This window comes from Acomys minous (genome assembly GCF_964271855.1).
Source record: "Acomys minous genome assembly, chromosome: 15".
NCBI lineage: Eukaryota > Metazoa > Chordata > Mammalia > Rodentia > Muridae > Acomys > Acomys minous.
In genome coordinates, this window is record NC_140497.1 from 81,801,033 (window position 1) to 81,813,430 (window position 12,398).

Consider the following 12,398-nt stretch of genomic DNA (forward strand, 5'->3'; position numbering starts at 1 on the left):
AGTCTCCTGAATGCTGGGATTAATCATCTTGACCAGTACTTATAATGTACACTCCGTGTGTGTGTGTGTGTGTGTGTGTGTGTGTGTGTGTGTGTGTGTCAGAGAGAGGGGGGGGGAGGGAGTACCCTAGGGGTCAGAAGCATTGGCTTCTCCTGACGCTACAGTCCAGGTGTTTGTTAGCTGCCTGATATAAGTGCTGGGAGCTCAATTTGGGTTTCAGAATATATTTTCTTAATCATTGAGCCATTTCTCCAGTGAGTTCAAGGCCCACCTGGTCCACAAATCAGAGTCCAGGACAGCCAAGGCTACACAGAGGATTCCAGATTTATTTTTATTTTATTTTTTTAAATTAGAAAAATATTTTATTTAGTTTTAATCTATGTGCATTGGTGTGAAAGTGTCAGATCTTGGAGGTACGGACAGTTGTGAGCTGCCATGTGGGTGCTGGGAATTGAACTCAGGTCCTTTGGAAGAGCAGGCAGTGCTCTTAAGCACTGAGCCACCTCTCCAGCCCCCAGATTTATTTTTAAATGCAAGTAAAATTCATACAACATAAAGTTAACATGCTCTGCTGTTGAGTTTTGGTGCTGGTGACATAGGTGTGTTTGGTTGTGAAATCTCTTTGAGGTCAATTTTGGTGTGCTGTCTAGTCAGTATCTTTTATGTTTTGATAAATGTTTACTTGAGAAAGAGATGGGGCCATCAAGATGGCTCAATGAATAAAAAGTACTTCCCAGGGACCCACTCGGTAGAAGGAGATAACAGACTTTCACAAGTTGTCCTCAGACTCCTACATGCTATGCACACACAAAACAAATAAAATGCAATAAAAGGTTAACAAAAAAAGAATGTTCGGGCAGAAATGAGTCAGCAGGATTCTGACCCAGGTTGGAGTGCTGGCCATCTTCTTGACTTCAGACAAGTCATTTCCTCTCTCTGTGCTTCCGTATTTGTAAAGGATGATGATATCAGTCTCAAAAAGCTCACAGTCAAGGGCTGGGGAGGTGGCTCTGAGGTTAAGCAAGAAATGTTATGTCATGGGTGGCTCACGACCATCCATATGTCAGCTCCACGGGGCCTGAAGGCCATTCTGGCGGCATTTGAGTGTCCTTACACTCAACAGTGCAAGTGCATAAACCCAGACACAGATATACAGAATTAATTTTTTTGCTTTGTTTTGTTTTATTGAGACAGGGTTTCTTTGTGTAGTCTTAGCTGTCCTGGACTCTCTTTGTAGACCAGGCTGGCCTTGAACTCACAAAGATCTACCTGCCTCTGCCTCTTTAGTGCTGGGATTAAAGTCGTGTACCACCACTGCCCAGCTGGGTTTTTTTGTTTGTTTGTTTGTTTGTTTTTTTGAGATAGGGTTTCTCTGCGTAGCCCTGGCTGTCCTGGAACTCACTCTGTAGACCAGGTTGGCTTCAAACTCAAAGTTCTTCAGTTTTATTAGTTTAGTTTGCTGCATACCAGGCCTTCTCCCAACATTTCCCTTTTTTACTTTCTCCTTTCTTTTCTTTTTCTAGTGTTAGAGATAAAACCCAGGCCCCCAGTATCCTGGGCAAGTGCTGGGTTACTGAGCTATGGCCTCAGGCTACATTTTTAAAAAGGATTTATTTTATTTATATATTTAGTTAGTTAGCTGTTGGTTTTCCTCTGTGTAGCCTTGGCTGTCCTGGACTCTGATTTGTAGACCAGGTGGGCCTCGAACTCACAGCAATCCACCTGCCTTTGCCTCCCAGAGTTCTGGGATTATAGGCATGTAACATCATGCCCAGCCTCAGGCTACAATTTTGATACAAGACTTCTTTTTAGGAAATGGGGCCCAATCTGTTGATTATGTGACAAACAACCCCAAAGTGCCATCGAGTTAACACTCCTTGAAAGTGGCCATCTGCCAGTGATACAGGTTCTCTGCCTCTTAGGCTCAGAGATGACAGTGAAGGGTATATTTGTTGCTGTCTTCCTACGGAGTTCTACCTGTCTGCAGTGGGAAGGTATTTTCAAGCACTGCTTTCTCTGGCCATTTTTCCTCCAGGTTTTTGCTCTCGCATTCCCCAACAGGGAGGTTCTAGGGTTGCCTCCAAATCATCATTTTGTACTGAGAGTTGTTTGTTTATTTGTTTGTTTGTTTGTTTATTTTTCTTGATTCTGTAGTAGAGGCTAGCCTCTAGCCTTGGCAGGAAACAAAATACAAATGGTCTATTTTTGATACAAAAGTCCCTTAGATGGGCTTACATTCAGGTTAAGTAGGAGGCACTGGATTTCGTGCCCTAACAGTTTGTGGTTTCTTGTTGAGTCTTTCGGCTAACCTTCTTTTCAAACCAAAGGTTATTTCTCTCGTGATGGGAGGATACAGGCAGTTTGCTACATCATGACTAAGAGCATACACTGAAAAAGGGGGGAAGGGATGGAGAATGAAACTTAGGCAACATGCAGCAAAGAGGGGGAAAGGAATTTTCATCAGGGTCATTAAAAAAAAATGACTATTTTTCTCTTAATGGGGCATACTTGCCATTTTTGTTGGCACTTGACCTTGCAAGTTCGACAAATAAACTGCCTCCATTTTTGTCACTCTGATTGTCCAGTACTCATTGCTGTGCGGTGACAGTTCCTAATAGCCTTTGCTTCAGAGAAATCCTCCTTCCTCCCATACCCGGCTTTATTTATTTTGTGATGTTAGAGTAGGGATTAAAACCCTTAGCTGGGCAGTGTTGGTACCTACCTTTAATCCCAGCACTTAGGAGGCTGAAGCAGGTGGATCTCTATGCATTCTAGGCTAGCCTGGTCTACAGAGTGAGTACCAGGACAGCCAAGTCCAGAAAAATAAAAAAACAAAACAAAACAAAAAGACTTTTGTTTGTCAACTAGGTGTGCTACCACTGAGCCACACCCACTTTTCTTCTTTTTTGGTCTCTGAGTTGGCTTTTTAAGCAATGAGACAATGCTCATAAGAGATTTGTTTTCAGTGGTCCTTTTATTGGAGGCCTGTGGTTGCTCAAAGGCTCATCAGGGATAGTGTCTCTTGTATCTCCAAGGGTCCCTCTTAGTTTTTCACCTGTAAGAAATAAGAGAATATGAGACTTAGGGTGTGTATGCGGTTGGGTCTGCCTGCCTTGCTGTGGAATCTTGGATACAGGACAGGGGACCAAAGTGAAGGATACAAAGCTGACTATAGCTCGACGTGATGGGGAAACAGCTACAATGCCAGCACTTGGGAGTCTGAGGCCAAATGATTTGCGGAATTCAAGGCTAACCTTGGGCCAGCTGTGGTGGTCCATGCCTTTAGTGTTTAATGCAGCATTTAGGAGGTAGAGATGGCAGGTCTCTGTGAGGTTGAGGCTACCTTGTGGAAACTCCTCCGTTTCATTTTGTTTTAAAGCTAATCCAGGTTACACAACAAGTCTTCCCCTATTAAACCAAACCAAACCAAACTCAAACCTGTCTGCAGGCAAAGGGCAGGCAGGTAAACAGCTTAATGAGAAAGGGGAGGCAAGATGCAGGTGAGTAGAAGATGGAGCAGCGGAAGGACCAGACGTTCAAGATCATCCCTCCCGGGTGATGGAGAAACCTTGTCTCAAAACCAAAACAAAGGCTGGGGGAAGTGGCTCAGCCGGCAAAGTGCTTGCCTTGCAAGTGTGACGACCTGCGCTTGACACCCCCCCACCCCCCCACCCCCCGCCCCAGAAACCACACAAAGATGCTAGGCAAAGTGGCACGTTTTAGTCCCAGCACTGGGGGTCTGGAGACAAGAAGACCCCCCCCCTGGGCCTAACTAGGCTATTTGGTGGAACTTCAGGTCAGTGAGAAACCCTGTCTCAAAGGAGGTAGACAGCTTTCCTGAGGATAACACCGGAAGTTGTCCTTAATAAGAAAGATCGCGCGCGCGCACACACACACACACACACACACACACACACACACACAAACACACACACCCCTACATGCATTAAAAAGAAGAAAAAAGAAGTAGCAGCTGGGTGTGATGCACTTGGAAAGCCTCTAATGCGAGCACGTGAGGCAGAGGCAGGAAGGTGGTGAAGTGGAGGCCAGCCTGAGCTACACAGCGGAGTTCAAGGCTAGCCTGGGCTAGAACTCAAGATTTTTCTGCACAAAACAAAACAGGTAATGCGACTGTCCTGGTGTGATTAGGTAGTATGGGAAGCCAGAGGCTGAGTGAGGCCTTTAGGCTGATTGTACTGGCTTTGTCTAGACGGCTCTCACGTGAGACTCTTCAGGATCAAAGGCTATCAAGGGCCCTCAGGGGTGAGGTAAGCAGAGGAGAGCAACACAGGGGTAGGGACTGGACTGAGGTTATGCAGACCAAAATCACTTGGGGTGAAGGGTCACAGGTTAGGTTAGTGTTGTATGAGCGGAAGACTTCAGGATGGGAGGCTGGATCGAGTTCTAGTCTGGGGGCCTGGGATAAGATAGTACAGGTTTTGTCTTGGGTATTGTCATAAATTAATAAAAAGCATAATAAGTTTGGCAGTAAAGACCTAAGGCAAATTGCTCTTCAGATGAGAGCTTTGAGTAGCAACAGGCCACAATCATGAGAGAACCCTGAAGAGAGAGGAGACAGAAACTTCAGTTCCAAAAAACGCCTCAGGAGTTCCTGGCTCTTACATATTTTGGGGGCAGGCGTAAGGCTTGAGGGGTAAGGGCAGGGCCTAGGGAGGCAGGGGTGGGCATTCACACCGCGTGGTCTGCTACAAAGAGTTAGGAGATCGGTCAGATAAGAAGGTTGATTTTTCAGAGACAGGGTTCCTCTGTGTAGTCCTGCTTATCCTGGAACTTGCTCTATAGGCCAGTCTGGCCTCAAACTCAGAGTTCTGGCTGCCTCTGCCTGCTGAGTGATGGGATTAAAAAAAAAAAAAAAGGCAAAATGGGGGATGGGCGGAGAGCCAGCCAGCAGTTTAGAGTGCTTGCAGCTTTTGCAGATGACCAGGGGTCTGTTCTCAGGCCCCATGTCTACAAGGGTACACTTTAACTTTAGGGGATCTGATTTCCATTTCTGATCTCCTCGGGCATTGACGCACATGTAATGCACATGCACACACACAAAATAAAAAAAAAAATAAATCTTTTTTTAAAAGGGTAAATTTATAATTCGAGATTGCTTTGGTGTTGTATAGCTCTTTCCTATGAATTGAAGTATCCCCTCAAGGAAAGAGTTAGGGCTACGTCATCAAGGCTGGTTAAATGGAAGCTTAAACAACTGCTGGGAGGCAAGGTGAGGGACGAGACTGACCAACCCAGTTGCCAAAAATTGCCCAGAGGGGATCTGCCACCAGTGAGCTGCCTGCGAGTCATGTAGAGAACGCCAAGGTTGCAGCTTTCAGGGGTCATCACCCATGTCGAGGTGGGCATTCCCATGATGCAGCTGCGTTTAAGTCATCCCTTGCCCTGCAATTAACCCCACATCCATACCCCAATAAAAACAGCCACTTTGTGGACTTTGTAGAGACTTGTTACTTTCGAAGGGTCTCTATTTGAGGTATGTACCCCCCAGGAAATCTTGCATACTACTTGGATGGGAGCGTCAGCCTCAGGAGGGCTGGGCTTGCCTGCAGCTGTAAGGAGGAAGGGGCCGGAAAGGCAACAGTGGACCGCTGGACAATTTCAGAGAGACTTTGGGTGGGTGTGGCCTGGTTTGGGGGGAGGGAGTTGGGCAGCTGGAGGTCTGTAATCTAAGAGTACAAGTAATGAAGGCCTGACTGAGGTTCTGTAAATCAGAGCGGTGCCAGCAGGGGCGTTAGGAGTTAGGCAAAAGACAACTGGGGCAAGGCCATGGCTGAAGAAGTTGTGTAGTCAGAATAGACTGGACAAACGCTGCCGTGGAGAGCGACTGAAGGCTAGACCTGATTCATGCTTCGGAGGTTCAGGGGTGACAGACTAAGCTCGGGCATATGCACGGGCAGACTCACCTCTGTGAAGTGAGGCCAGGTGCGCAGCAGGTCGAAGAGCGCGTTCCCAGGGCAGTCGCTGTGCACTAGTTGGCGGTGGCCGAGCAGCTTGTAGTCTGGCTGCAAGAATCCCGCACGTATGGCGCAGCTAGGGAGCACTTCGCGCACTGTGTTCAGCGCCGCTTCGCTGGGCAGTGATCCAGTGTAGTTGCCCACGAAGGCCACGCCAAAGCCGCGGGAGTTGTGGCCGCGTGTGTGCGCACCCACCCAGTGCCAGCCGCGACCCTCGTATACGTAGCCGTCGGAGCCCACCACGAAACTGCGGAGGGGAATGGGACAGAAGGTTCAACAAGGCCACGGCCCTAAATTCTGTTCCGGTGCCATGTGACACCAAGTGCTGCACACTACCTCTGTTTCACTCAATTCAGTATCACTTGAACACCAAGTGAAACCTCAGAAACCGGTACCTCTGGCAGAATGGTACCATTCAGATAAAGAATCAGGAAGAACTCTTTGAGTTTGAGACCAGCTTCTTTTTTCACATAGCGAGTTCCAGAGACCTTGTCTCGTTTTAAAAAAAAAAAAAGCATCTGGTTGATGGGTCGATGGTGGCGAAAGAAGCACTCCCCGGAGCTCAAGGTCAGACTGGCTTACAGAGTTCCAGGACAGCCAGGGCTACACAGAGAAACCCTGTCTCGAACAAAACAAAACAAAACTTCTCCCTTTCTGAATCTATCTCTAAGAAGTGGTGACTCCCCTATTCACTCTTCTCTCCCTTGCTGAGATTCATAGTCTCACCCCAATCTTGGACCTCACCTCGCTGGCTCTTTTTTTTTTTTTTTTTTTAATTTTTATTTATTACATATACAAGGTTCTGCCTTCATATGTGCCTGAATACCAGAAGAGGGCACCAGACTCATTATAGATGGTTGTGAGCCACTATGTGGTTGCTAAGAAGTGAACTCAGGACCTCTGGAAGAGCGAGCAGGCAGTGCTCTTAATTCCCTCTGAGCCATCTCCCCAGCCCTACATCCCACTACAAACTCCTTGCCCATTTGCTCTACTCCCTACTTTCCATCCCCTCCCACAGTGGACTAGGCCAAGTCCTACTGCTTCACCTATAGCCGATGTCATCCCAGCGGCGCACATCCTGGTGGAAACGCTGCATGGAGCGCATGTCGGCGGCACAGAGATCGAAGGTGGTACAGGGTGGCGCTGGCACGTATGTGTGATGTACATATAAAAATCCAAGGGGTAGCTGGAGTGGAGTTGGTCTGCCTCGGTAGGGCGCTGCTCTCCAGCGGCAGCGGGGGTGAATGGCTGGGCAGCCTTTGGGAGCAAGGGAACACCAGACTCTGATCATTAAGCATTTCCTTCTAGTAGACCTAATCTCTATTAAAACGAACCTGTGGGCATCCCTCCGGCCTTCGGGATTGACAAGAGTCTAGTTTTAGGCCGGGGAGATGGCTCAGAGGGCATACACAAGATAGATAGATAGATAGATAGATAGATAGATAGACAGACAGACGGATGATAGATAACAGAGAAATAGATGATAGAAATATAGCATAGAAATATATATAACATGATAGAAATATAACATAGATGATAGAAAGATAACAGAAAAATAGATAACAAATAGATGATAAATAAATAGATAAGTAGGTAGGTAAATAGATAGATAGACAGACTCCACTATGTGTCCTGCTACTTCCAGGAGAAAACCCACAAGTGTGAGTTTGGTGGTATATCCCTGTTGACCCCAGCTCTTGAGAGATTAACGAAGTGGGCTTTCAAGTTCAAGATCAGTCTGGGCTCTGTAGACCTTGTCTCAAATAAACAGATGAAAAGAATCATCCCCCATGTGTTGACTTCCAGTTGTGTGTTACCACTTCTTGTATGTGTATGTGGGTGGGTAGAGTTCAGGTGTGTGTGTGTGTGTGTGTGTGTGTGTGTGTGTGTGTGTGTGTGTTTCAGGGTCTCATGAAGCCCTTGATATATATTCAAGGATGACCTTGAACTTCCAATTCCCTGGCCTCTACCTCTCAAGGGTGGGGATTGCCAGCATACACCACTATGCACACTTTACTGTGGTGGTAGGAATTGAAGACAGGGTCTTATGCATGCACTGAACTTTACCAGCTGAGCTACACCTCCAACCCCTCTTTTTTTTTTTTTTCCCAATGTAAGTCAGATAAATTCTCATTTATTCTTTAAGGACCAACTTTGGCATTTCTTTGCCTATTCTATAGGCTCTTTTGTACACTCCCACCCCCAAATTCCCTGGGCTCTGGATCCTGCTGATGAGGGGCCAGGGGAACTCCTTACCCAAGAAAGCCTCATTAAACTCCTTGGTAGCGAAGGTGGCTACTTGAGCCAGCTGTTCTGCGCTCATGTTCTGCAACTGCGGATGTCCTGGCTCCAGCCTCTGTAGCAGGACAAGGGCCTCCCATACCCGCCGGGTCAGGGCAGGGGCTGAAATCAAAGCAACCCCATTCTGCCTTCGGAAGTTACTTCGGAACAATGGATCTCCATCCACTCCAGCTCCGTAGTACTCTCTCAGCAGGTGGCTGAGGGGTGGCCGGGGCTCTGGGATCCTGCTCAAGTGGTTCCCAAGGAGAGCTCCATCCAAGGCACCGTTGAGGAAAGCCATGGTGAGCCTGGAGGCCTTGGGGTCCAACAGTGTGAAGGCCCTGGGGGCAGAAAGCTGATCCCAGCATCCTTCAGTACCCAGGCCAGGAGGACTTTGAGTCTGGGGACTATGTAGGAAGGTCAGACCCAAGTCTCCAGCCAAGGTGACTGTCAGGAGTCTGTCCACAGCGGTGGGAGGCTTGGGAATGCCGCTTGGTGAAGTGGCTCCAACATCTGGAGAAGAGGCTTCTGTGAAGGCGACCGTGACTTCCAGGCCATCTGAAGGCAAGTTGACAACCCCGTGCCCTTGCAGGCCAGCCTCCAGCCCAGCCAGTAGAGGCTTCACAGCTACAGTGGAGCCATCAGGTGCCAGCACCACTCCATATTCCTGCCCATCCTTCACATCATGTTGGGCCACCTCAGAAACCAGGGCTTGAGACTCTGGCTTCAGTGAGTGGGGATCTGGCTCTGTGGTGTTGTGCCTTGGCGCCTTGAGCAGCAGGTGTTGGTGAAGGGAATTGTGGGGGCTGGAGTTCTTGCCTGACAGAATCCATGCCGAGGCAGTGCCGCTGGCCTCAGCCACCAGCACCTTTTGCTCAAGCTCAGCAAGTACCTGGATGACGGAGTCCATGACCAGGGGCAGGGAGGAGGCTGCAGGAGAAGAGAGCGCGTCAACCCAGCTGCCCAGCTACATTTGTTCCCAAACCGCCTACTGTTTATGTCACACTCTCCTAACTTTCCTAGCTCTCCATCATAGTGATATCACCGTGGCCAGCACTACCGTTGTATAGAAAAGGAAACTGAGGCAACCAGACCACTGCCTTTTAGTTAAGGACGTCGGACTGTCTATGAGGATTGGGGAGCCCTGGCAAGATTATAAGCAGGAGAGAAGCCTGGACAAGATAGCGTTGATGGTGGGTCAAATAGGAATGGGACGCCCATAGGCATGGTCATTAGGGAGTGGCACTACTTGAGAGGGATTGGGAAGTGGGTGTGGCCTGGTTGGAGGAAGTGTGTCACTGGGAGTGGCCTTGAGGCTTTCAGAAGAAGCCCAAGACAGATCCAGTGGCTCTCCATCTTCTTCCTGCTGCCCGTGGATGAAGACGTCGAACTCTCAGCTCCTCCAGCACCGTGTCTGTCCATGTGCCGCCTTGCTTCCTACCATGCTAACAATGGACTAAACCTGTGAGCCTGTAAGCCAGCCCTAATGAAAAGCTTTTCTTGATAAGAGTTGCTGTAATCATGGCGTCTATTCATAGCAATAGATTAAGACATCATTCTGAGATCGTTCTCTGGGCTACTATACGAAAGAGGGGCAGACAGTATAGAGGTGTGGGAGGGAGGTAGCTGGCGGTGGCAACGCACAAAAAGCAGGGGGAATGACTGCATGTGTAGGAATAAAGACATATAATTGCATCACTATTGTTTTAAGGTTTATTTTCATTATTACAAAGAGTGTGGCTGTGGCTGTATCTGGGTATGTGCATTTGGAGGCCAGAGGTTTTGGATACAGTGGAGCTGGAGTTATTGGTAGGTGTGGGTACAGTGTGGGAGCTAGGGACAGAACGTGGGTCTTCTGTAAGAGCAGTGCATCCTTGTAAACTCCGAGCCATCTCTTTAGCCCAGACAGACAGTTTTTGGTGATAGATTAGAACTGGGCAGTTTTAGAGAGAAAGAGATGTTGAAGGACATACAAGTGCTATGTAGCAATTTCCTCCAACCTGAGGCCTCTAATTTAGAAGTCTCGGAGAAATTCCTAAAACCTACTCCTAAAGACTCAAAATGCAGGAGGCTCCTCTCGGAAGGTTATACAAGCAATAGCATCTGTAAGGAAGTGGAGACTCTCCATCCAGCCACACTGCCTGCAAGTTCAGTAGGGGGCTCCAGAGATGCAGCTTGTGTGAGCCACTATCCATGCTGGGGATGGGCTTTTTTGGTGATGCCATTGCATTTGAGTCACCCATATTCCTATAAGGAACCCCCCACAAACTCCCTGGTTTACTGAGCTAGATTTGAACGGGATAATTTCTTTGGTCCATCATTAGTGCCTTATTTGGCACATAAGATGTTTGTTGCTGCCTCAGAAGTAATCATCCAACAAATGCCAAGGAAGCTGAACACAGTGGCTCAGGCCAGCATTCAAAAATTCGGAGGCAAGAAGACCACCACAAGCTCAAGACTAGCTTGAACTGCACAGTTCCAGGCCGTTCTAGCTACAAATGGATACACAGAGAGATGGACAGACAAACAGACAGCCAACGGGGAAGAGGAGAATGGATTTTCCCCTTTTCAGCAAAGGGAATCGACCAGGCATGGTGGCGCGCACTTTTAATCCCCGCACTCGGGAGGCAGAAGCAGGTGGATCTCTGTGAGTTCAAGGCCAGACTGGTCCACAAAGGGAGTCCAGGACAGTCAAGGCTACACAGAAAAATCCTGTCTCAAAAAAACAAAAACAAAACCAAAAAACAAACAAACAAAAAACCCCAAAGGGAATCTAAGATAGGCATAATGACGCATGCCTTTAGTCCTAGCATACAGGAGGCAGAGGCAGGCAGACTTCTGAGTTTGAGGCCAGCCTGCTCTGTAGAATGAGTTCCAGGACAGCCAGAGCTATATAGTGAGACCCTGTCTCAAGTAAGTAAGTAAGTAAGTAAGTAAGTGGAATGTAGAGCTGTTAGGATACCAGGTCCACAGTGGAGTTAGGGTTTGTTGAATAACTGCCAATGTCTGAACATTTACTATGTACCAGACAACATTATTAATGATATATAACCTATTTAATCCTCATAAAACATCATGAGGTATGTCTCATTAGCCTTTCTGCTGCAGATGAAGCGTCTGAAACAGAGATGTCATATTAGCTGCTCCAGGCTACACAGCCAGGAAGCGGAGGAGGTATGATTTGAATATAGGAAGGTAGGTTGTTTTATCTGTTACCAGGCCTTGCTGTTTATTGGAGGATGGCCTCTAATACATCATATAGCTCAGGCTGACCTCAAACTCAGGAGCTTCCTCTCGCAGCTCCCCATGGTCTAGAAATACTGACAGGTGTTTCTACACCCAGGGCTTCCAAGTCATTTTCATCCTAGTGCCTGGAACCGGGGCTCTTCCTCGGGCAATCCGCTCTGTGACTGTTGTTTTCTGTCTCTGCTGCTTCTCAGCCAAACCAAGGTCTCTTTCCTCCCATCACCCTTAATTTTTGCCTTCAGGTCCCCAGGTCTTGCCCCTTGTATCCCGTCCTTGACTCTATGGTGCTGGGGACATGTGAGGTGCCAGTGTGGCAGTTTGCTGGGCTCTGGGGTCTTTCACCACTCGGGTTGAATAAAGCAAGTACCCCTCCCCCCAGGCCTCTGCCTTTGGACTTACCTGTCCCTGGCTCTGGCCACAGCAACAATCCCAGCAGGATCCAGAGGACGCCCTGGGCCTTCATTGTTTAGTTCCAGGGCACAGGTGCTAAGGAGGAGAGGGGCATTTAAATGTCCTACCAGAGCACAGCTGCACAGCACACTCGCCCAGTCGAGCTAAGGGCAGGAAGTAGTGAGTGTGGGAGTAGAGAGCGTGTGGTCAAGGTTATCTGGGTGTCAAAGTCTCCTCCATCATGTCCTGTCCCCGCCCAGAGTGACATGATGGGTCAATTAGACAGGTCTATGCCAAGAGAAACCTGTTGACTGAAGTTCAAATTCCAGATATTTTTTAAAAAATAATTTATTATTGTTGTTTATCATCATCATCATCATCATCATCATCCTCCTCCTCCTCCTCCTCCTCCTCCTCCTCCTCCTCCTCAGTACTGGAGATTAAACCTAGGGTGTTATGTATGCTAGGCAAACACTGTACCTTTGAGCTATATTGCCAGCTCCCTTT

General features: G+C 48.0%; 1 protein-coding gene across 1 annotated transcript; it reads right to left on the minus strand.

Annotated features, from left to right (window-relative positions):
• Nucleotides 1–1,115: 1,115 nt before the first annotated feature.
• PGLYRP2 (peptidoglycan recognition protein 2) lies at nucleotides 1,116–12,016 on the minus strand. The gene is made up of 5 exons (XM_084758829.1): nucleotides 11,901–12,016; nucleotides 8,232–9,185; nucleotides 7,022–7,232; nucleotides 5,925–6,222; nucleotides 1,116–3,055 (listed from the first exon to the last, which is right to left on the minus strand). The coding sequence occupies exons 1-5, from the start codon at nucleotides 11,962–11,964 to the stop codon at nucleotides 3,044–3,046; spliced, it is 1,539 nt and encodes a 512-aa protein (XP_084614955.1). The 5' UTR covers nucleotides 11,965–12,016; the 3' UTR covers nucleotides 1,116–3,043.
• Nucleotides 12,017–12,398: the final 382 nt, after the last annotated feature.

Coding starts and splice junctions, on each gene's coding strand:
- PGLYRP2 (XM_084758829.1), bottom strand. CDS start 11,964: ATGAAGGCCCAGGGCGTCCTCTGGATCCTGCTGGGATTGTTGCTGTGG. Junction 7,233..8,231: donor GTTTAATGAGGCTTTCTTGG/GTAAGGAGTTCC, acceptor TTGCTCCCAAAG/GCTGCCCAGCCATTCACCCC. Junction 6,223..7,021: donor TGGGATGACATCGGCTATAG/GTGAAGCAGTAG, acceptor TCCCCTCCGCAG/TTTCGTGGTGGGCTCCGACG.